The sequence below is a fragment of the Fukomys damarensis genome, unplaced genomic scaffold (genome assembly GCF_012274545.1).
Source record: "Fukomys damarensis isolate Sample0158 unplaced genomic scaffold, DMR_v1.0_HiC HiC_scaffold_9, whole genome shotgun sequence".
NCBI classification, from domain to species: domain Eukaryota; kingdom Metazoa; phylum Chordata; class Mammalia; order Rodentia; family Bathyergidae; genus Fukomys; species Fukomys damarensis.
Window position 1 is genome coordinate 34,359,709 of NW_022900921.1, and position 21,400 is coordinate 34,381,108.

The following is a 21,400-nucleotide window of genomic DNA, read 5'->3' on the forward strand; positions in this document are numbered from 1 at the left end:
GCGGTCCTCCTGTGCCCTCGCAGGCGCCGGGCAGCACAGTGTCAGAAGTTCCGCACTGCCGGAGTTCTGCCTAGTCACGTGAGGAGGAATCGTCTCCGCTTTCGGCCCTCCAGACCTGATGCTGAGGAGAAGTCTCCCTCGGTGCCGGAGGGTGTTCAGACCCGGTTACTACCCCTTTTAAGTCAACCTGAACAAGCTTCAGGCCAGTTCTCTGTTGGTAACAGTATCTAGCCATACTCACTGGTTATATTGCTTTGGTTTCCATTTTATTTATTTTTTTAGTTAATTTCTCAGTGAAGCAGGGTAGCGTTAGCTCTGCATGGTGGTGACGCAAAGTTCCCCCTATTTTTCGTTTTGAGATGAGGTCTCCCTACAGTATTTTCTCCAGGTCCGTTTAGAACTCGTGGGCTCAAGAGATTCTCAGGAATCGACTGCCCCGTTAACTGGGACCGGAGACACATGCCACCGTGCCTACATTGTTTCCTTTCAAAATAAAATTAGTTAAGTAAAAATGACTCTCGATTTAATGAATGTAGTGAAATAATTAGCGCAGGTAGTGTGTAGATGCGGAAATACTGAAGTATATTAGACAGATAATTGAAGTGGGAGAAAAACTATGCCTGTATTGGGTAGAAATGTTCCTGAAGAACATAATTGTTATTTTAAAGTTTTTCCTTCATCCTGGATTCCTTTGGTTCTGATAACCAGTCCTTTCCCCTACACAGATGTACTGTGGGAACAGTAACCCTCTTCCAGTATGTTGCAGAATTGTTCGTTTCACATTATTTGAAGTTGATAATTACAAGTGAAACAGGGGTTTAAAACTGTTGTGCTTAATAACTCCGCTTAGTAACACTTTTGTTTGCAGTGTTTTTCTGCCATTATTTGCCATTCAGTACCTTTTGCTTTTGGTGTAATTGCTCAAGTTTTCACTCCCCACCTCTCTTTGCAGAGTGTCAGCTTGGATAAAGTGGTTACTTGACCCACTGCTAAATTATTGCTATTCTTCCACAGAGTACATGCTTCCCTTAGTATTTTGCTTTGCTCAAAGCAAGAGAAAATATACTGAATGGACCTTTTCAACTGAATGCTTTTGGGGAGGCATGGCTTTGGATATGTCCAGATTGCATGTCTCTTTGATGGCTGCCACCTGTTTTTACTTTATTTTGCTCAGGCTAAACATGTAGCAATCAGTTGTTGAAATTTATAGACAACTAGAGCAAGTACATTTTAAAACTCATTTTAAAACTTTGTTTTACAAATTTAGCATGAAAAAAGCAGTGTCGCTGATAAATACGCTAGATATAGGAAGATTTCCACGATTGCTTACCCGGATTCTTCAAAAGCTTCACCTGAAGGTCTGTAGTTTTGTATTTCTAAAGCTTGTAAAATTTCCTTCTGATTCTACTGAAATGCTTTGTTTTTATTTGGAGAGAGAGAGAGAGAGAAAGAGCAAGGGAGAAAGAGGGACTGTGTGTGTGTGTGTGTGTGTGTGTATGTGAAATAATGGTGTTTTCCAGTGTGTTCTCAGTTACATTGGTTATGAGGAAGATTTGATAATATTCCATGGTAATCCATTTGGGAACTTCAATATTCAATAAAATTAATTATTTAAAATTATGGGACTTTGTGGAGTATTTTATATATTAGTGTTTATGGTAAATATTTGAGGGTGAATATGATGTATAATATTTTCCAAATGTGGTTGACCTTGGAACTGTTATTATGGTATATATTTTGGGACTGATATTCTGTAGAAACATAAATGTTTGGTCATTCTACTTGGTCATGTTTATGGAGCACCCATTAACTTCTACACCTGAGGTCAGGCATCAGCATCTTAATGAGAAAGAAGTCTTACTCTTCTTTGTCTTGGCTGGAGGCAGCCGTAGAGCCATGCTCTGCTCCTTCTCAAGTATCTCTCAAGTACAAATTTTTACAGTTCTAGTTCAGGTCCTTTCAAACCAGCCGTGTCTGTGCCTGTAGCCATCTCACTTTCTGTTGCTTCTTTATAGTACAATTCCATTACTCTTCTAAATGTTTTTCCCTCTCTCTCTCTCTTTTTTTTTTTTTTTTTTTTTTTTTTTTTTGGTACTTGGAATTAAACTCAGGACTTGTGCTTGCCAGAAGGCACATCACCACTAAGCTAAATTCCTGGCCCATTTTTCTCTTTAAAAAAGGTTGATCATATTTTCATAGTGCTCAGAGTGATTATCCATTGCTCTATATATGAACGTTCAAAATCCTTAACATCGTGTGTAGTATATGGTCCATTATAATATGGCTGCAGCCTTCATTTTCCCACTTTGCAAGTGTTCTTATCACACTGAACAGTACTTTTCTGCTTCACTGTACTGTGAACTTTTACAACTATGTATCGGTGCATATAATCTTGTGTGTGACTCCAAATGTCCTTCTCTTCTTCTGAGAAAAGTGTTCATACTTCAAAGATTTTGTGGGCTCATTTAGCAGTTTTCTTTTCTGTTCTTCTAAATACTTTGCTCATTCTTACCTTTCTTTCAGACTTTATCTTAAGTATTTGTTTCATGACTAGAACACAGCCAAATCCAGAAACATTTTCACCTGTCTACCTGCCTCTGTCCTTAAATATTTTGAGGGGCATGTCTTACTTATCTTTATACTCATACCTAATACATTGCTACTTACACAGTTGGTGCTCAATGTAAATTCTTGGAGTTAATTCTTTTCTTTGCCAGAGGAAACAAAACAGATATAGATTCTCTAAGCTTCTGCCTATAATGTATTTGTAATTGAGATGGAGAGACAAGAGAAATAATAAGAGGAGCCACAGTCTATGGCATTTACTGTTCATAATGGTTACATCATTCGCTCTGTGATTGGTCATGTTCTAATGGTTTTGTATTATTAACTTATCTAATCCTTTTGGCAATTTGAAGAGGTGGATGGTGTTGTCATCCTCATCTTATCCATAAACAAACAGAGAAAATCCAGTTCATAATGTGCCCAAAGTCACCCAGCCAGTTGGCAGTTTTGTCTGGCTCTGGAGTCTATCCCTTTAATGCATTTCACTAAACACAGGAAAGAGGAGAAAACTTCTACAATTCAGCCCAAAAGTGAATGATGCAGGCAGTAAATATAGAAGTTCTTTTTATGTTCTGAGGTAGAGGCTACCTTCTTAAATATATAAAATAATACAGGACAAGAAACTTGTCTATGTCTTTGTTCTTGGTTCTGAGGAGAATGGATCATTTTCAGGGAAAATTGTGATGTCTGGTTTGCCTTTGACCCTCTTAGTCACCTTTGGAGTTGAGAGTAAGTTAATAGCTATCTTCAAGTTAACTGAGTAACAGGGACATTCCGCAGAGGCCCTGAAGACTGTATTGTCAGAAGTTGAAATGAGAACGTGTGCCTGTTGAAAACTGAAGTAACTGAGGTTAGACACATGGATGTGAGTACTTGTCTGCCAAGGAAACATCAGAAAGGGTATAAAAATTATTTTTTTCCTGGACAGTTTCAGTAGATAATCTTCCAGAGGGGCTTCTTTTGTGGTAAGGGTTCTTAAAGTTTGCAGCAAATCTTAGGATTTGCCACCTTATTTTTATGTACTTTAGGTCTAGCAAATTGGCTTTTACCTTGAGAAAAGGAAAGACCTTAGAAGAGTAGAACATGAGGCAGGTATACTGGTAAAGAGGTTTAGGGATTTTGTTGCCATTCTAAATGTCATTAGCGTGGTAATTTTATTTTACCAAATTTTATCTGGTTATAGGTAGAGAATGTCTGTTTTTGTCCAGACTGGTTACTTGAAATCCCTAGTAGGTATCATCCTGAAAGAAACTAAGGCATCTTAGATGTAGAATATAGGCATGCCTGACACAGATCTGGGAGTCCTCATTGAACTGGCCATCTTCCTGGCTCGTCCTAGCATACACAAATGGATTTTTGTTTTGTGTGTGTGTGTGCGCGTGTGTGTGTGTGTGTATGTGTGTGTATGTGTGTGTGTGTTTTGAGGAGGAGGGTAGTGTCACAATGTGTAAAGGTTGCTGCTGGCATTCATTATCCTGGAACTGTAAATATCTTATAATGTCTTATCAGTGTGACAGCTGTCCACAATCAGAAGCATGGAAGTATGTAGGATGTCCTTCCATAGTTGAGAATTTGTGGCCTCTGAGCTTAAAAATTTGCTGCTACCACTCATGTGATTAAAAAAACAAATTTCAGTACTTTCCTTCAAAGAAGAGATTTTTTGCCATCCCAGAAAGCCTGCTGATGTAGCTGTGATCCATATCTAGTCTGACAAGTCAGCCATGGAATGGCAAACTGGGAAATGAAGGTGCTGCTACAATGGGGAATGTAGATTGTTTCAAGAAAGGACTGCTAATCATGAAATGAAATAGAATTATGAAAATCACTCAAATATCACAGTACAGAAATCTGAGACTTAAAACTAAAGTGAAAATCATCTTGTTCTCAGTATTTCTTTAGGAGAGTATAGCACAGAACTCCAATGCTCATCATTATGAATTGAGTCATCACATGAAGTTAGTATAACCCAACTTATTTTGTTTATAAATGCCTAGAAATGGGTGTCATACTTTTAAAAATTTATAAGCCCATCAGTTTCCTTTCACTGTGAATTCACTTTAGGTTCTCTTTACCTGTACGAATAAGTGAATTTTCTATTTTAAGCTCAGCCATATAGCATATGCTAATAGATTGCTATTTGTTTGTAGGCTGAGAGCAGTTTCAATGAAGAAGAAGAAGAAAAACTTCAAGCTGCATTTTCTCTAGAGAAACAAGATCTTCACCTAGTTCTTGAAACCATATCATTTATTTTAGAACAGGTATTTTTTTATTGCCTCAAATTATCTACAGTTTGTTTACTGTGTATTAGTGTTGCTGTGACATCTGTGACATTCTAATTTTTTAAAAACATGTTTGCAAGATGGAAACTGTGAATATATTTTAATCAAGAATTTCAATATGGTAAAAATATTTATATGATTTCTTTGTGGTTATTTCAGATTTGACAAAGTGAGTTGAGACTTTATTGACTTGAAACAGCTATAAAAGATTTGAATTCACTGTGACTTGGCGTAATTTTGAAAATGATTACATTACAAAATTAAATGATTTGAGGTATATTTGACTATGATGATAAATACATTTAGAAACAAAGTATTATCATAATATTTTTTCCTACTGAGCTTTCTTTCTGCTTGCATTCTTCTGCATCTCTTCTTGAGTTCATTATTCAAACACCTGTTCAGTCGTCTCTCTTTTTTGCTTCATCCTCGTTCCATTTTACTTGTATTCTTGCCTTATTTGGATTTCTTTTACCCTTGGTTCATCAAAGTAAAACACACTGTTAGACTTTCATTATCTCATGTGTCACTTATGTTGCCTTCACTGGATTTTGAATATTTTTGGGGTCAGGATCACATATTTTGTGCATAGCATAGCACACTGCTGGGCTTAAAATAGATAATGAATAAATTTCTATTGGTTTACTAAGTAGAATATTTGTCCAATAAAGATTAAATAGTACTGTAGCTTTCTGAGTAGTCTAGTGAATGGATACTAGTAGGAAGACAAGCTGCCAGGCCTCTACAACTGTCCATAGAGTATAGATCAAAAAGATGACTGTGGGTTTTATTCTTGGGGAGCTTTCAGTAGAAGTAAGGGATGATTGACTACAATAGCACATCATAATGCTTATGGGAAAGTTGTTGTGGAATAATACAAGAAACAAAGTAGATATCACCATTTAACATTTTTTACAATTTTTTTATTATTATTCATTACCTAGAAAGTTGGTAGATTAAGATAGTTTTGAGAGCTGCTACTTGGAAAAAAATTTGTCGAGGAAGAAAGCATGTAAACTTCAAATAATTAGTGTAATAAAGTAAAATTTTAACTAGTGTACCATCTACACAGAGCAAAGAAGTTTTTTTGATTATTTAGTGGATTTAGAATTTTTTTCAATCACAGGCAAAAATGAAATACCTTGGGCCTTTTAATCCTGAATCTTTAGTTCCTAGTTATATATATTATTTGTAAAACAATAAATGTCTTCATTATAAGAGGAATGTGAAATTTTCTTTTGATTTAAATCATTTAAAAAATTAGTATTAATTGCAGTCAAGGTTTCTATATAAATATAAAGGATATATGTAATTTTTTTCTCTTTAATAGGCAGTGTATCACAATTCGAAGCCAGCAACTTTGCAGCAGCAATTAGAGAACATCCATCTTGAACAAGACAAAGCAGAAGCATTTGTTAATACTTGGTCTTCTATGGGTCAAGAGACAGTTGAAAAGTTTAGGCAGAGGATTCTGGCTCCCCACAAGGTATACGATATAGTAACCCAAATATATTGTTCAATAATGTAAAACATAAATTGTTATACCTGAGAAGTTTTGAAAATGACACTATTTTATTGCATGGTAAAGTCAAATAAAATAAATTACATATGTAATTTTCTTGTAAAATTTTCTCTGTATATTAGAGTGTTTGCTGCCATGATATGATTTAATTTTAACTGACAGTTTAAAATATGACTCCAGAATGTAAGAATAGGAATGAGGTAGGTTTTTTTTCTTTGTAAGTTTTTAAGCAGAGTGATTATTCCTTTATCTGGGTCCCTGTGCGTAAGACTTACTTTAGTTTTTACTGTATCATATATTTGTTTTCAAGTATTTGCATTAGTTCTTAGCAGAATTCCTTGTATGTAGCAGATATTCATTTAATATTTGTTAACTTCAGTAGTAAATAAAATGAATACCAGAAAAAATACAAAATAATGACAGTATTATAAAGCTCTTTACCATAGTAAAGTTCAATTCACCGGAGTTTGAAATGATTGTACAATTTTTGCCATTTTTCTATTAATATGTTTAATTAATTAATTGTAAGCTGTTTAGCCAGCTTTATATTCCTGGGATAAATCTTATGTGGTCATAATTCTTTTTTATATGTTGCTAGATTTGATTTGCTGATATTTTATATTTTATCAAGGTTTTTTTCCATTTATATTTATAAAGGATATTCATCTATAGTTTTCTTGTGATGTCTGTAGCTTTCATATCCTGGTAATACTGGCCTCATAAAATGAATTGAAAAGTTCCCTTCTTTGTTTTCTGGAAAAATTTGTGAAGGATCAATATTATTTTGCATTTCTACTAGCATTATACAGTACAGTTTCAATAATTCCAAATTTTTGTCAGTATAGTAGTTGGTATTGTTAGCTGTTTTTGTTAAAGCCATTCCATTAGGTTTGTGGTGATGTCTTGTTAATTTGCATTTCCCTAAAATGTCAGTGATCTTTTTATGTGCTTGCTTGTCATACATATATCTTCTATGGCGGCATAGCTGTTAAACCTTTTGCCTAACTGTATTTCCACATTATGACAGATGACTCTTTGTATTAATGTAAAGAACACTCACAGATATAACTCCCAGAAATATATGGATTTTTTTGTTGTTGCAATATTTGAAAGGTATATTTATTTTCTTTTTCTAGAGTTGGTGATTTCTTTGGGTCTTCTAGATATAAATCTTTTGTCAGATGTATGATTTGACAATGTTTTTGTCTGTTTATAGTTTAATTCTTTTAATAGTGTTTTTCACAGCGCAAGACTTTTAAATTCTGAGGTTTGATGTACCGGTGTTTTTTCTTGATTCTAATTTTAGTTTTTAGAATTTATAGCTTGATCCAATATTATAAAGATTTTCTTTTTTATTTCCTTTTAACATTTTATATACATTTATGTTTTACATTTAGATTTAAGTCTGAGATCTATCTTCAGTTAATTTTAAGGTCAAGGTGCAGGTCACAGGTTTTTCTATATATGATTGGCCCTTGATTCGGTGTTGTTTGTGGATAACATTATACTTTTGTAAGTGAATTGCCTTTCTCCCTTGTCAGAAATCATTTAACATATTTGTATGAGTATTTCTGGATTCTTTTTGATTCCACTGATAATTCTTCTATCTTTATAGCAATCAATATACCCTTACCTTAATTATTGTAGGTTTATAGTAAAATAGAGTAGTATGGGTCTGCTGATTTTGTTCTTCTTCATAATTGTTTTGGCTATTCTAGTTTCTTTGCCTTTACATATAAATTTGAAAATCAGCCTTCTATATTTAACAAAAAAAATTCCTGTTGGGATATCGATTGGGATTGTTTAATTTATAGTACTAATAGTTTATAGTATTATAATTTATAGTATTGATTAATTTATTGTTTGTGGAGGAATTATTTCTTAATAGTATTGAGTGTATGTCTTCATTTTTAAAGTCATATTTGATTTCTTTTGTCAGTATTTTTCATATTTGACATACAGGTCCAGTATCTGTTTTGTTAGATCAGTAGCTAAATATTTCTTCTTTTTTCTTTTTGAACTATTATAAATGGTACATTTTTTTAAAAAATTGGTTTCCAATTGTTAGTGTGTAGAAGTATACTTTATTATTTATTTATTTTCTGAGACAGAGTCTTTCTAGGTAGGTCAGGCTATCCTTGAATTCACTATGTAGCTCAGGCTGGCCTTGAACTTGTAACAATCATTCTCCTTCATCCTCCTGAGTGCTGGGATTATAGGCATGCACCACCCTTCCCAGTTATATAATTTATATTTCTATATTGACTTTCTATCTGGTAAACTTGATAAATTCATTAATAAGTGATGATGCTTTTTAAAATAGTTCCTTGTTTTTTTTTAATGTAGACAATTACATCTGTGAACAGAGATAGTTTTATTTCTTTTCAATTTGTACAGCCAGCTGGTCTTTATCTTTCTTGCCTTTTTTAAAAAAAACTGACTAAGACTTTTAGGACATTCTTTTCTTATTTCTAGTTTCAGGAGAAATCATTCAGCCTCTCATCATTTAGCAAAATATTAGCTATAAGTGTTTTTTAAAATGCCCTCGTATTTTTTTTTTTACTGCTCCCCTTTTTTATTGAACTGTTTATTCTGACTGCTTTCAAGTTTCTTCAGCATTATTGCTTCATTTTTTATTATCTTGAGTTTTTGCTTTTTTGAGACATGGCTTTATAGTGAACTCTGGGTGGCCCAAGTTGTCCTTGAACTCATGAAGATTCTCCTGCCTTAGCCTATCCTCTAGAGTGTTGGAATGACAGGCATGGCTCTTTTAATACTAGCCTATTCTCTATTTATATTTTTCTTCATTTTATAGTGTCCAGTTTTTTGTAATCACGCTGTAAAATTCAAATTTTCTGCTTCCAGTAGTAATACATTTCTCAATGTCTTCTGGATGACTTAAAAAATATTTTATCTTCCTAGGTTTCATAACTTTAGCTTGTACATAAATACTTTAATTGGTTGTCATAAAATGTGCAAAAAAAAAGAGATTGAAAGGATTTGATTTATTGAACATTAGCTCTTCTAATGCTAATCTTCTAATGCTGGAAATTATATTTTGCTAATTCCCAATATAATAGTATTGAAAATACATTATTTTAATGACTTAAATGCTTAATTAAGATAACATAATACTAGGGAGCATTTATTGTGTTTATGGTGGGCCAGATACTATGCTTTCCATCTCACAAAAGTTGTCAATAGTTCTAGTTTGTATTTTTTTTTCTCATTGAGTTTATTGGTACATTTTAGGTATACGTACAGTTAACATTCATTATTGGGATCTTGTACCTTTACATGACAGGGCTTGGTTCTCATTTTTTCCCCTTGTCCCTGCCCTCCCTTCACCCCTCCTCCCTTCACCCTTTACAAACATTTCATTTCCATTTTTTGATTTTCTCATATTTTTTTCTTTTCCCTTATTAGCTTTCCCCTACTCTTCACACTTTCCCTACACCTTTAGCCCCTTTCTTCTTATTTCACATTGTCCATTATATCATTTAGGATCTTATGTACTATTATAGTTTATTCACACTAGAGAAACTATTCAGTATTTACACAATATGACATTGTTTAAATGACAATCATGTCATGATTATGAAATAACCATACTTAAATGGTTCAAGATAGTTGGTTATAGTTTTGCTATTATAAGTTTTGTAAGTCATGGCTAAATTAATTTTATTAGGGAATTTGTTTTTTTTTCTTTTTCTTTTTCCTTTTATTGAGTTTATTGGTACATTTTAGGTATACAGTACAATTAAATTCATTACTGGGATTTTGTACCTTTACATGACAGGTCTTGGTTCTCATTTTTTTCCCCTTGTCTGTGACCTCCCTTCACCCCCCTCCTGCCCTCCCCATTTACAAACACTTTATTTCCATTTTTTCATTTTGTCATATTTTTTTCTTTACCCTTATTACCTTTCCCTACCCTTCCCATTTTTCCTACACCTTTAGCCCTTTTCTTCTTATTTCACATGGTCAATTATCTCATTAGAATCTTATGTACTATTATAGCTTTTCAACCAGAGAAACAATTCGGTATTTACACATGTATGACTTATTTATTTCACTTAGGAGTATATCCTCGATATGTATCCATTTTCCTATGAATGAATCTAATTTCTCATTCTTTATGGCTGAGTAGTATTCCATTTTATAGAAAAACCACATCTTTATCCAATTTCCAACTGATGGGCAAATGGGCTGTTTCCAAGATTTAGCTATTACAAACTGTGCTGCTATAAACATGGGTGTGCATATATCACTGTGGTATGATTCCTTTAATTCTTTTGGAATCTCCATATTGATTTCCATAGTGGTTGCACCAGTCTGCACTCCCACCAACAATGGAGAAGGATTCCTTTCTCCCCACAACCCCTCCAGTATTTGTTGTTGGTTGATTTCTTCATAGCAGCCATTCTTTGTGGGGTGAGGTGGAATCTCAGTGTTGTTTTCTTCTGCATCTCTTGAATGACCAGTGATGTGGAACATTTTTTCATATATTTACTTGCTGCTTGTACGTCTTTGTCTGTGAAGTGTCTGTTCATTTTAGATGCCCATTTTTGAATTGGGTCTTTATATTTGGGGGGCTAATTGTTTTGAGTTCTTTATATATTCTAGATAATAGTCCTTTGTCTGAGGAGCAGCTGATAAAAACTTTTTCCCACATTGTAGGTTGTCTTTTAGTTCTGTTGTTGGTTTCTTTTGCAGTGCAGAAGCTTTTTAAGATGAGATCCCAGTTGTTGATTCTTTCTGCTAGTTCCTGTGCTACCGAGGATTTGTTCATAAAGTCTTTTCCTATGCCAATGTCTTCAAGAGTTCTGCCAAACTTATCTTCCAGCAAGTTTGTATTGATACATTTAAGACTTTGAGAAATTAAATAACTTGCCCATAGTCAGGCAGATAAGTAAGTGTCAGAGTTGGGATTTGACACACTTCTAAATTGTCATGCTACATTACCATGTAGATCATGGATGTCTCATTTTTGGCTTGCCTGGGCTGCATTGAATGAAGAGGAATTATCTTGGGCTGCATATAAAATATAATATATGGTATTTATATCCAGTGGAGTCCTAATTTACCTTAAAGAAGGTTAAACTTGTAGGTAAATGGCTGCACCTCAACACCATAATGTCAAGTGAAATAAATCAGACACAGAAACTTAAATATCACATGGTTTCTCTTAAAGGAGAGACCCAAAATACAAATAAAGAGCAAAATAAAAGACTGATAATAGGAAGTAGGAAGATCTTTCTCACAAGGGGAGAGAGACGAGATGGAGGGAGGGGAGAGGAAGAAGAGGGAAAAGTGATGAAAAAAAGTGAAAAAATAAAAATTAAAAAACAAATATTTTAACTTACTAAATTATTTTATGAAATAACTCAAGAAGCCTGTTTAATAATGAAATAAGAAAACTTACTGCCTACTTAATAACAAGAAATGCTTGTCTTCACATGTACATACACATGTAGATAGATTGAAATACCGTTATCAGTAATTGCTGCCTTTTATTCACCAAGTCTCACATTTGCAAATATCAGCTGAAACATGAGAGTTTCCATTCAGCTAACTTTGTGATGTGTGCAGGAGTTGGAGTTAGTACTGCACCATACCCTATTTTACAGCATCAGCTAAGTAATCCTCACTCAAGCACCCTCAATCCAGTCATGAAAAATATTGCTAAAATCGCATAATGTTGAAAGTTTACAATTTTCTAGGGCAACATTACTAGCTGTCCAGGGCTTAACGTGTCCTGTGGATTGTGGGTCGGATGTGCCTGATGTAGGTGTTAGCAGTGAGAGTTTTTTCTGGGTCAGACATTATGAAAAGTGATTTATATAGTTGTGAGTGCGTGTGTGTGTGTGTGTGTGTGTGTGTGTTTAAGAGTAAGGACATAAAACTTTAGAAAGTGTAACTTTACCATGTTGTCCCTAGTAACCTGTGATAAACCTTAGATGGAACTCTGTCTCTTACACACTGCTTCTTTTGCACCTTTATTGTTGGGTAGTGGTGGCTAAAATAGCCATGTATGAAAATAGATGATACTGTTTAAATTGCAAAAAAAATGGAAACTGACTTATCATAGAGTGAGAAAAGAAATATGTACAATGATGTTTTATGGTAATTTAGAAGCTCACCTATGTGAACTATCTATGTAGTACTTGCGGTGGAATATATGTGGTTAACAATCCTAACTTGAAAGTAAGTAAGATTTGATTAAGTAGTAAGTTAAATGGTAGGTCATTCCTGTAATTCCAGTATCCTGGAAGTCATAGGTAGGAGGATCACAAGTTTGAGCCCTGTCTGGGCACCTTGTCAATTTAACAAAATTCTGTTTCAAAATAAAACAAACAAACAAACAAACAAACAAAAAAGACAGCTCAGGGGTAGAGTACCCCTGTGTTTGATTCCCCAGTACTGCCAATTTTTAAAAGATGTTTCATTGATACAGTTTTTAAAAATAGACATTTTTTTAGCTTTATTGAGGTGTCATTGAAAAATCAAAATTGTATGTACTGAGGATGTATAATGTGATATATTGTATGATTACCACAATTTTTTACCACATCTATCACTACATAACCTTTTTTTTTATTATGTGCATATATGAGAAAACATTTAAGAGCTAATCTATTAGCAAATGTCAAGTAAGTAATGCAATACTATTAACTTTTATCCTTGTGCTGTGTATTAGATTGTCAGAACTTACCAAATAATTGAGTGTATCTTTTTACAAATATTTTCCCATTTCCTGCATATCCCAGCCCTTGGCAACAGCTGTTCTATTGCCTACTTCTATGAGTTTGATTTTCTTGTTTAGAATCCACATAAGAGGTCATAAAGTATTTGTGCTTCTATATATGGTTTATTTCACTTAACATAATGTCCTCCAAATTTGTCTATGTTGTTGTAGATAACAGTATCTTTTTTGTGGAAAAATATTATTCTATTGTTTATTTTTTTTATATCTTTTGGTAAATCTCAGGTTGTTTGCATATCTTGACTACTGTGAATGACATAGTTGTGGAGATATCTCTTTAATGGGACTGATTTCATTTCCTTTGGATGTATATATTCAGCAAAGGATCACTGGGTGAAATGGAAGTTCTGTTTTTTATTTCTAAAGAAACTCCATATTGTTTGCAACCACCAGCAATGTACAAGGGTTCTTTTGTCCCTCTGTTGCCAACACTTGTCATCTCCTGTTTTTTTTTGTTTTGTTTTGTTTTGTTTTGGTTTTGCTTTTGGTACCAGGGATCAAACTCGGAATCTTCTGCTTGTGAGGCAGGTGGCGGCACCACTGAGCTAAATCCCCGGCCCTCTTGTGTTTTTTGATACAGTAATAACCATCCTCATGTGTCAGGTTAATATTTCACTGTGGTTTTGATTTGCATTTTCCTGATAATGAATGATGTTGAGCACCTATTATACACCAATTGGCCTTTTTTTGTTTTTGAGACAGGGTCTCACTGTGTAGTTCAAGCTGGTCTTCAACTCTATGTAACCCAGTCCGGCCTCAAACTCACAGAAATCCTCCTCTCAGCCTCCTGAGTGCTGGGATTACAGGCTTGCTCCACCATGCCTGGCTCATTGGTCATTTTTATGTCTTCTTTGGAAAATGCCTATTCAGGGAACTTATATATCTCCATATATTATATATCACTATAAATATATATGTATTCTTTTCCTATTGTGTGGGTTCTTTATGTATTTCGGCTATTAATACCTTGTCAGAGATATAGTTTACAAATATTTTCTCATATTATATAGGTAGCCTTTATATTATTTGATTGATTCTTTGCTGTGTAGAAGCTTTTTAGTTCAGTGTAGTCCCACTTGTTTATTTTTGCTTTTGTTGCCTATTTTTGGTTCCATAGGCAAAAATAGGACCAATGTCAAAGAACTTTTATGCTTTCTTCTGGGAGTTTTATGGTTTCACATCTTACATTAAGTCTTTAACCCATTTCAAGTTAATTTTTGTATATAGTAGTAAGGGCTCAGTTTCTTTTGCAAGTGGTCATTTTTCCCAGAACCATTTGTTGAAGAGACTATCTTTTCCTCTTTGTGTATTCCTTTCACTTCTCACAGGCTAGTTGAAAGATACATCTTTTCTTTTAATATTTAGATATGAAAATGAGATATACAGATTGAAAAATGAACTTATTTTTCCAGTATATGATTGAAAAGATCTTAAAATTTTATCTTCTCTCACTTAAAAAAATACTTTATCTTTAATCTCTTTGGAGACTTGAGACTAAAATACTACCACCACTTATTAGGAACTTTAGTTTTCCTTCTTTTGTCACTGTTGACTGTCAGCGATATTATTCTAACAGCATTTTCTGTTTAATTTTTCATATTATGCCTTTGTGTTTATAATATTGATTAAATTATGAATCCTTTTCAGATAAAAATTGAATATTTTGTTTAGTTTTTTTCTGAAATTCTGTTTATAATTCATTTACATATATTTCCATCGTATACATGTATTTTCATTTGTATACTAAATCTAAAACCTCACTTGTCAAATACTTTTTACAGAAATACATCTTTTTTTCTGAGACCTTTTCTTCTGCAATATGATTATTGTTTTGCATAGTTCTTTCTAAAATATGTTTACAAATAAGATTATGAGAAATATACAGAAGGCATATTTTAAGCTCTTCTAGAGTAGCTTGCTCTTTAAAGGATACACATGGTGACTCCTCTTCTTGAAAGGCATTTATAAGGTTTGATAGGGAGTTTTTAAATATAAATTTTACTGTCATACCTGTTTTGAATTTTCAAAATTAATTTAACATTATTTTATCTTAAGAGTGTTCTTTATCAGTTACATGGCAGATTGATTCATAGTATAAACTCATTTCTTTACATATTAAAATTTTGTTATCTTTTTGCAAGTTCTTGAGAAACCCTACATTTAAAAACAGATGACCAAGTTTTCTAATACAATATTTCTATAGCATTAAAAAATTCATTGTAAGCCACTGTAAGATTTGCTTTATTAATTATGCCTATTTTTATTAATTATTAAATGAAATATAAGAAATTAGAAATTAACTTTTAAAATTATTTTATTTTTAATATTTTATTTCATTTCTTTTGGACTTCTGAGGATAAATAATGACTTTATTATGAAGAAGGAAGAAAAAGCATATTTCATGAATCTAAATTTTGAAACATCCTGTATAACTATTAATCTGAGAGCTTCTTTGAATTTTAGTTGCGGCTTATCATTGTTATTTTCATTTGTAGGAAAGATTTTATTGTATTATATCCATATATAACTCAAATCTGTGTATTATTTTAGTTGTTGGCATGTTATCAAGTGAAAGGTATAGTTTTTCTGTGTGCTTGTATTAACTGAGTATAGGAGAGTTCTGAAATTTAAATGCTGCTGTGCTTTTTTTTAACTTTTGAGAAAATACATATCTGTAGTAAAAATGCAGAGATTTTTAAGTGTTCAGTTTGATAGTTTTCAGGAATGATGCAAGCCCATTTAGTCACTATCTGTAACAAAATATGGGATATTTTCATCACCCAGAAAAATGCCCAGTTTCAGTCAACTAACTCTATCCTCATCCTCACCTTTTCAATTCCATGATCATTGCTTTTGTTATTGGGATTAATATAGAATAGGTATCTGACTAATGTCAATTAAAATAGTTATTGATTCATTTATATGTATTAACAATTTATTGCTGAGTAGTATTTCACTATGTGAAATTTACATATTCCTATTCATGATATTTGGATTGTTTGTAGTTCTTTGCAATTATAAATAATATTTCTATGAACATTAGAATATATTTCTTTTTATGGACATATTTTCATTTCCCTTAAGCAAATATCTAGGAATGGACTTGCTGACTCCTCATGTCCAAAAGTCTGAGGCTCTTTTCAGAGTTTTAACTATACCATGCTACAATGATGGGAATGCTATAATCATATGGATCTCTCTCCTTGTATGTCCTTCTCCTTTTACAAGTCAAATTCATTTTGTTTTTTTTTAAATCAAATCCCTGTAACTTCTGCCTGCTTTTAGTCATTCTCCAATACCTTAAAAATTAAAGTGAAATATTTTGTGTAGAGGTTATATTTTTTATTTTAAGGAAGTTAGTGTGATATAAGCTTCTTCCCAAACATTACCAGATTAAGAACACCAAAGATGATTATTTTAAAATGTAAATCTTATTCAAGTCTCTTGTCTGCTGCAGTCCACTAATGGCTTTCCATGTTGTTTATGATAGAAGTCAGAATTCTTAAAATTGCCTGTATGGCTATAGCGCGTTTTAGCCCAGTATCTGTCTCATTGACTTTAATTTAATATCCTCTACCTGGCTCACTTTGAATCACTTCTATCTCTGTACCTCAGAATTTCTCCTGGATGTCCATATGGCTGGCTTCCTTACCTTCTTTAGATCTTCATTTAAAGTGACCTTTATCAATGAATCTTTCCCCAGTCGTCATAATTAAAATTGTCCCTGTCTATTTTAATTTCTTACCTCATACTGCTCTGTAATAGTTATACTTCTCTGGTCTGCTATATATTTTACCTTTTGCTTTTTTGTTGATTATCACTAGAGTATGAGCTCCACAAGGACAGGCAATTTGTCTGTTTTGTTTCCTGCTGTATTTTCACTCCTTTAACTTGAAAGATAGTGGGTTCTCAATAAATAGTTGTTGAGTGAGCAGTATCCCTCAGTAAATTTTAAAGTTCAGTCTACTTAATTTTCTTGTGAAAAGTAATATTTTTCATTTATTGATAGAGTAAAAAGTAGTTAAGGGAGGAGGGTGTGAATTATATTTTATATTTCCTAATTTTTTGTTTTCATTTTGGTTTTAATTTTTTGTGCTTCATTTATTTCATTCTTACGAATTTTGCTGGAATACTAGAGTCTAAACATTTAAAACTTTTCCTTCTTTAAAAGGGAGAAAATAGACTTAGTGTGAAACAAATGGAAATTCCTTAGGAATAAAAGATGATAGATTTAGCTGTTGATTCAACAATCAATTGAAAGAGCTTTAGATATGAGACCCTTAATCAGTTTTATTTGAAAGAGAAATGTGTTCCTTACTTCATAAGTAATTGACTGACACCAAAACCATTAACAAATTGAATAAAGATTTTGCTAATGCCAAGAAACTGTGCTGTTAACAAAATCGCTCTTATGTCATAGTATTTCAGAGATGTGCACTTGGTAAATAGAAACTGATGTACTTTTTCAGAATGTTGCCAATTGTGGGTGCATCCGTTGAATGACATATCACTGCCCTCCAATTTGTCCTACTATCTCCCTTTTTATTATATTCTTGGCACATAGAGGTGGCAAACAATTTGAAAGAAGGTTTGTTAATGTTTCCCCTCAACTCCTTACAACTTTGTGAGGCAAGCAGTAGTGTGCTACTTGTTTCCTGTTCTTGCCATGGAGTAAAAGATTGCAGAGAAGATTGTTGGTTGCAGATAGTTAAAGTTGCACTCTAGTTTCATCTATATATTGCGTGTTACAACTTTTAGTACATTTCATCTTTAAAAACCTGTTTTAAAATTATAATTTGCAGGGGGCCAGGGATTTAGCTCAGCAGTTCGGTGGCCTGCCTTGCAAGTGCAAGGACCCAGTTCAATCCCCGGTATCAAAAAAATAAAAATAAATAAATAAAAATTATAATTTGCATAAACTGTATGCTTTTAAATTGTTCCATGAATTTTGATAATATATACACATTATCACCATAACCAAGATACAAAGGATTTTTATCACCTTCTAAAGTTTCCCTGTGATCCCTTACAGTCCCTTTTTCCTCTAACCTGGCATGAGGTAACCACTGATCTACTTTCAGTCACTATTATGGCATTTTTATTATTTTATATAAATAAAATCCTATGGATGTACTTCTTTGTGTCTGATTTCTTCTACTGAATATAATGATTTCGAGGTTTATCCATTTTTTTGCATGTACTTGTAGTTATTTATATTGCAGAATAGTATTCTATTGTATAGATATCACATAATTTGTTTATCCATTCACCATTTGATGGACATCTAGGCTATTTCTGGGTATGGATTTGGATTACTGGGAAAGTGTAGGTTTAGCTTTATAAAAATTTACTTGTTTTCCTAAGTGTTTATACCATTGTATCCCAATCTGTAATGCTTTACATCTTGGCCAACTCTTGATATTGCCCATCTTTTTCTTTTTAACCATTCTATTAGACATATTGTGGTGTGTTATCATTTTCATTTTCTTTTTTTTTTTTTACTAAGGATACACTGAATGTCTGTTTATATGTTTACTAGCTGCCTCTATATCTTCTTTTGAGAATTATCTGTTCAAATTTTTACCTATTTTTCTATGAGTTTCTTTGTCTCAATATTGAGTGGTAAGAATTCTTTATATATTTTGGATAGAAATCCTTGACAAATATATAGTATATAATACATATAATACATTATATATATAACATAATATATATAATATTAGTCTATGGCTTGCCTTTCCTTTGTCAGAAATGTGGTTTGTAAATATTTCTCCTAGTCAGTAGCTTGATTTGGGTCATTTGAAGGAGTAAAAATTTTTCATTTTGTCGAGGACTAGTTTACCATTTTTTTCTTCTATAGATCATGATTTTGGTGTCAGATCTAATAACTCTTTGCCCCTTTCTGCCACTCATTTTTGTGTAAATACCTTTCTTGAAAGCACATGTATATTACATGATCATGTGCTTGAGATCAAACTTGTGATCTTCGTGCCTTGGGCTCCCAGAATTCCAGGAGTATTGGTCTTGGAGAATTAAAAAAAAAAAAAATAGATGATGGGATGTGTTAAATAGGAGGCAAATAGCTTAGTAACAAGATTATTTTGTGATAATCTTGGAAGAGGTGGATGGATGATGAGGGTTGGAAATGGAAAATTATTTGAAAGGTATCATAGAAAAAAATTAGTTGACCAAAATATCTTGTATTTATAATGCTTTGAAGTTTCAAAAACACTTTGATTATGTATTTTCTGTCTTGATACTACCAGTAATTCAGAAAAGAGATCAGATAGATATATTTCTATTTTATATGAGGAAATTGACATTTTGAAAGATCACGATTTAGCCAGTGACACATATAGTGAGTGAGTGATAGCTTAAGTACCATCCAAAACATAAGCTTTTGGTTCAGTCCTTATTTATTTATTTATTGTAGTACTGGGCTTTGAACCTAAGGTCTTTGCTCTTAGTTACATTTCCAGCTCAATTTTATTTTTATTTTGTGACAGAGTTTTGCCCAGTCATGGCTGAAACTTGTAATTCTCCTGCTCCAACCTCCCAGAGTGCTCAGGTTACAGGCGTGTGCCACTACAGTGCTGTTTTTAATTCCTCCACACCAGGTTTACTCAGTGTATAGGCATACATTAAAGCCAGACCTGACTGTAATGAGGTGTATTTTAATTTATTTACTTAATATTTATCTTCAGGAATTACACTGAGTACATAAGTACAGAGATAGGATCAGTTAAATAAGCACAATGCAAGGTCTTACAAGTCCATATGAATACCTAGAAGGTGTTTTCAATTAAGACACAATGTATAAAAATACTTTTGTTTATGTTAGTGGGAATTACATGTTCATGGGTCTTTTGCTTGTGACTGTTGAAAATAGTGGCTGCTGACATCAGAGACTATGTTTACGATGATCAGTATTAAAAATTAGTGCATTAAGGACCCTTAACATGCACCATTAAATTGATTTTCCCTTATTAGAAATTATGGATTATGTCCCTTTTTTAGATGTAGCCTCTAAAAGTGCCACATGAACAGAACTGTATTTTTATTTTCCCATCACATCCTCTCTCACATAGATAATACTTTCATTGCTTTCTTTTTACTTGGCTTTGAGTCATTGCTGTGATTCTAGCTGTTGCACAGTCTTTCAAGTTAAGTGATTAGTATTCTGGTCAAATAAAAATTGTTGTGAGACTGGCACTCTTAGCAGTATAGCTAAGGTAGTTTTGCTAAACCCATGATCAGAGTCACGTTTCAGAGTCTTGTAACAATTGCATTTCACAAAATTTCTCCAAATATTGATAATATGAAATTTACTGGACTTGAATCTAAAATGATAAATTCATACTTTTGAGGTTGGAGAAACCTGTAATGAAGGTTCAAAGAGGCACATTGGTACTGCTTAATATTTTAATAGAAAAGAAACTGCCATAGTCTTTCTTTTCTATTTTAGTCTTACTTGATTAAATTGTGCTATTGTATTAATAAGTTCAAAGTAAATATAATTAATTTCCATCATAACTGGGAAATGGTTAGGGTGCTTTAGAAAGTATGGTAATGATAATGTGTTGGTATCAGTTTGCCTGGCGTTATTCCTCTCTTACTAATTGTTTATAAAGATGTAAGGCTCTAACTAGTTTCTAAATTGAGAGAAAGAGTAGAGGGTGCTGAGAGAAAGATTTCTATCTAATGTAAAGATACAAAGTATTTTTTTAAAGATTATGGGAAGTCACTAAAGTACTTTTGCTAAATCATTATATGCTACTTACTAGTTGAAATTTGTAACCATTTAAAACTACTAATTTTTAAAAAATTCTATATTTAAAACCATTGGCCCTTTTTGTGTAGTTAGAATTTTTATGTTTAGATAGTGTATTTAAAGATCACTTTCACTGTTGGATTTGACAAGCATGGCACAAGTCGAATGAGCCCAGGTGAAATTTTGCAGAGTGTGCAAGTTAAAGGAGCCCCAAAACCAACTTTCCAAGAATTCTAGGCTGACTGTGTTTATTTCTCTTGAGTAGAAATTTGCTTAAAGTTGACCCTTCTTCCTGTGTACCATCTGATTCCAATCTTCACTTGTCTTTTATAGTTAGAGACAGTTGGATGGCAGCTTAACCTTCAGATGGCTCACTCTGCTCAAGCAAAACTAAAATCTCCTCAAGCTGTGTTACAACTAGGAGTGAACAGTGAAGATTCAGAGGTAAGAGGTGGTGTAATGAAATGATGTATTTTGGTAAATCTTATACTTTTTTT

General features: G+C 32.9%; 1 protein-coding gene across 4 annotated transcripts in view; it reads left to right on the plus strand.

Annotated features, from left to right (window-relative positions):
* Positions 1-22: 22 nt before the first annotated feature.
* Commd10 (COMM domain containing 10) overlaps positions 23-21,400 on the plus strand; it is a 146,137-nt gene continuing 124,759 nt past the window's right edge. Inside the window, exons 1-5 of one of the 4 annotated variants that reach the window (XM_033761678.1) lie at positions 26-217; positions 1,268-1,358; positions 4,713-4,823; positions 6,175-6,330; positions 21,237-21,347. In XM_033761678.1, the coding sequence (XP_033617569.1) occupies positions 1,269-1,358; positions 4,713-4,823; positions 6,175-6,330; positions 21,237-21,347 (468 nt within the window). In that variant the 5' untranslated portion in view covers positions 26-217; position 1,268. Of the gene's footprint in view, positions 218-1,267; positions 1,359-3,360; positions 3,431-4,712; positions 4,824-6,174; positions 6,331-21,236; positions 21,348-21,400 lie in introns of those variants that run through there. The other 3 variants (XM_019206074.2, XM_033761679.1, XM_019206075.2) reach the window with 3 other exon arrangements.